This window comes from Helicoverpa zea, chromosome 22, assembly GCF_022581195.2.
Source record: "Helicoverpa zea isolate HzStark_Cry1AcR chromosome 22, ilHelZeax1.1, whole genome shotgun sequence".
NCBI classification, from domain to species: Eukaryota; Metazoa; Arthropoda; class Insecta; order Lepidoptera; family Noctuidae; genus Helicoverpa; species Helicoverpa zea.
Genome location: NC_061473.1, coordinates 2,434,513 through 2,437,628, shown reverse-complemented (window position 1 = coordinate 2,437,628; position 3,116 = coordinate 2,434,513). Strand labels below are relative to the sequence as shown.

The following is a 3,116-nucleotide window of genomic DNA, read 5'->3' as shown; positions in this document are numbered from 1 at the left end:
CTACTTTGCTCCATGAAGGTAAATATGCTCCAAATTTAAAAAAAGATTATTTCGATTAAATCTCTTAATATACGGAGATGTTTAAAAATTTTTGAACGCGTCCGATATATGTTTTATAAGATTGGCAACACTGAATAAGCACTTCCGGTTTTTGACATTTCTTTTCTTCGTTAGCAGCCATTAACAACAGACGAGCGATTCTTAAAAAAAAAAATAGTCTGCAAAATCCACCTTCATCGACGAATATACTCAGATATTTGAGGTAAGGAGAGTTTAATGTAAGTAGGTATGTAATTAGCTAACAATTTCAACTAATATTTAGAAAATATGTGCATTAATTTGGATTTCTAACCTCTTTTACTTTCTTGTGCCTACTTTGCGCCATGTTTGGGGATATTTTGCTCCTGGAGCAAAGTTACAATTGAAATTGCGTTTGAATACTTGCTAATAGTAACTGTCACATAGCTCATACTAAATTCAAATAGTTTTTTTTTTTTTATAGGAAAATGCCTCGGAATTATGTAAGGAAAATGCCTAAAAGAAATTATAAAAATTATTCACAAGAGGCTCTTCGAGATTGTCTAGCAGCAATAGAAAATAAAGAATTAACGCAAAGGAAGGCTAGTGAAATATATAGGATTCCACGAAGGACTATTATAAACCAAATTAGGCTCTTACGACGCAACGAAACACCAAGGCCGCCTGGAGCACCTACAACATTCACGGAGGAAGAAGAAAAAATTTTCGTATCGTGCATACAAAAATTGAGCGAGCATGGTTTTCCTCTTACAAGTTTCGATTTGCGTATTGTAATACAATCTTATCTGGACAAGATTGGGAGAAGAGTTCCCAAGTTTAAAAACAACTGCCCAGGCTTGGAATGGGTGTCGAGTTTTTTGAAAAGAAATGCTGAATTGTCACAGCGCCTCGCTGCTAATATAAAGCGCAGTAGAGCTGGCACTGATCGGGAAACTCTTTCAGATTATATTCAAAATTTAGCAGAGGTGTTAAAAGATGTTCCACCAGAAAATATTTGGAATTACGATGAGACGAATTTATGTGATGACCCTGGGCAAAAAAAGATTTTGACGAGAAGAGGCACCAAATACCCCGAAATTATAAGAGATACATCCAAAAGTTCTACATCGATCATGTTTGCTGGAAGTGCTGAAGGAGAATTACTTCCGCCATACGTCGTCTATAAATCTAAGCAGCTATGGAATACTTGGACAGAAAATGGGCCGAAAAATACTCGCTACAATTGTAGTCCTTCCGGATGGTTCGACATGAACATATTCAATGACTGGTTTTTCGCACTTGTACTGCCAAAGCTCAAAAAACAGGAAGGCCCTAAAGTCCTCATAGGCGACAATCTATCGTCACATATTTCGGTAGATGTTCTTAAAGCTTGCAAAGAAAATAACATACGGTTCGTGTGTCTTCCTCCGAACAGCACCCACTTGACGCAACCACTCGATGTCGCCTTCTTTCATCCAATGAAAGTTGCATGGCGGAAAATTCTAACGACATGGAAGCAGTGCGAACAAGGCATACGGGAAAAAACTGTTCAAAAGAGCAGTTTTCCAGTCTTACTTAAAAAACTTCTTGCGGATTTAGAAGAAAATAGAAAAGAAAACTTAAAATCCGGTTTCAGGAAATGTGGGATTTATCCGACCAATGCAAATGCCTTATTAGAGAGATTGCCTAAACCTGTTGATAAGACTGCGGCAGAAAATTCTTTTTTGGAAACACTTCAAGCCAAGAGAGTGGAATGGACTGGAGGCGTTAACCCGAAAAGACGACGAACGAAACTCAACATAGTTCCGGGAAGAAGTGTCACGGAGCTGATAGACAGTTCACTGGCGGACAAAGAAAACGAGGAGCCATGTCTTGAAATGGAAGCCCAGGCCTCGACTTCAGAACCTCGTCGTACAAGAATTCATAGCGACAGTACATATGCCGAGAGTGAAATATCTCTTCATGACTCTTCAAACGATGAAACAATGAATGATATGCTGGAGACAATGTCAGAAGAAGAGACAACCGTAGACAATGCCAGGGAAAGTTCTAAAACAAAAAAATTTAAACCACTCATAAAGGCCGAAGGAGAATATGTAGCTTTCACATACGAAGGGGAAGTCTTCCCAGGCATCATCACGAAAATCAATGATAAAGGACCGTACATATCCTCAATGAAAAGGTCTCTCAAATATTGGAAATGGCCAAAACCAAAGGATGAGATCCAATACACTTGGAATGAAGTTCTTGGATGTATATCTGCACCGAAGAAAATTGGTCGACGTGAATTTTATACTGTTCCTGATCTCGATCAAATTTGGGGGACCTAAGATCTCAATAATTATTAAAAATATGATTGTTCATCCTCATAAGTTTTTTTAGAAGGTATTTTTAGTTCTTTTTTTTCACGTTTCTAATGTCTAGCGTTAGAAATTCTTATTTTTATGTTATTTCTAAAAGTTTACATGTTTCTAGAGATTTATGTAGCCTTTGGTGGTTTTGATAGTTTATTAGACTTAAGAGAAAATGATTCTAAGACTGATTTATCTGAAAGTACAAATAAAAAATGTTCCTTATGTTGTTTATTTTGAGTTTTATTTCATTCAAACTACATCAGTATGACGAGAAAGACTCAAAAGTTGATGCATCGCTATTTATTTTTGGAGCAATTTAACAGCTGAGGCTGTTAACTTTGTCCCTGTTTCTTAAATGTGCCTGTTTTAGTACAAGTTAAATGTAGGAGCAATGTTTCCGAAAGGGTGGGTAACATTGCTCCACTTTTAAATAAAAAAAAATAAAATAAATAAATTAAATAATTATGTTTGTCATTTTAAATATTGGATCCAGAAGGATCAATGAGTCATGTAAAATTTTCTGAAAAGCCGTATCAAAGAGGTATTTTGCGTGAGTAACACATATTAAATTTTGGAGCAAAAACCGGAGCAAAGTAACCTCATTTTACGGTACACTTATTATGATTAAAATTGACTTTAATTGCATATTTTCCGGGTTTTTTTCATTCATATTTTTTCCATGAAAATGGCTCGCTGTGACAGAAACGTTCGCTTTTTTTCTTATAACGATACTGGTATCTCTAA

General features: G+C 36.1%; 1 protein-coding gene across 1 annotated transcript; it reads left to right on the top strand.

Moving 5' to 3' along the window:
• LOC124641575 (MFS-type transporter clz9-like) lies at positions 1 to 2,603 on the top strand. The gene is made up of 2 exons (XM_047179712.1): positions 1 to 262; positions 503 to 2,603. Exon 2 carries the CDS (start codon positions 507 to 509, stop codon positions 2,346 to 2,348), a length of 1,842 nt encoding a protein of 613 aa, XP_047035668.1. The 5' UTR covers positions 1 to 262; positions 503 to 506; the 3' UTR covers positions 2,349 to 2,603.
• Positions 2,604 to 3,116: the final 513 nt, after the last annotated feature.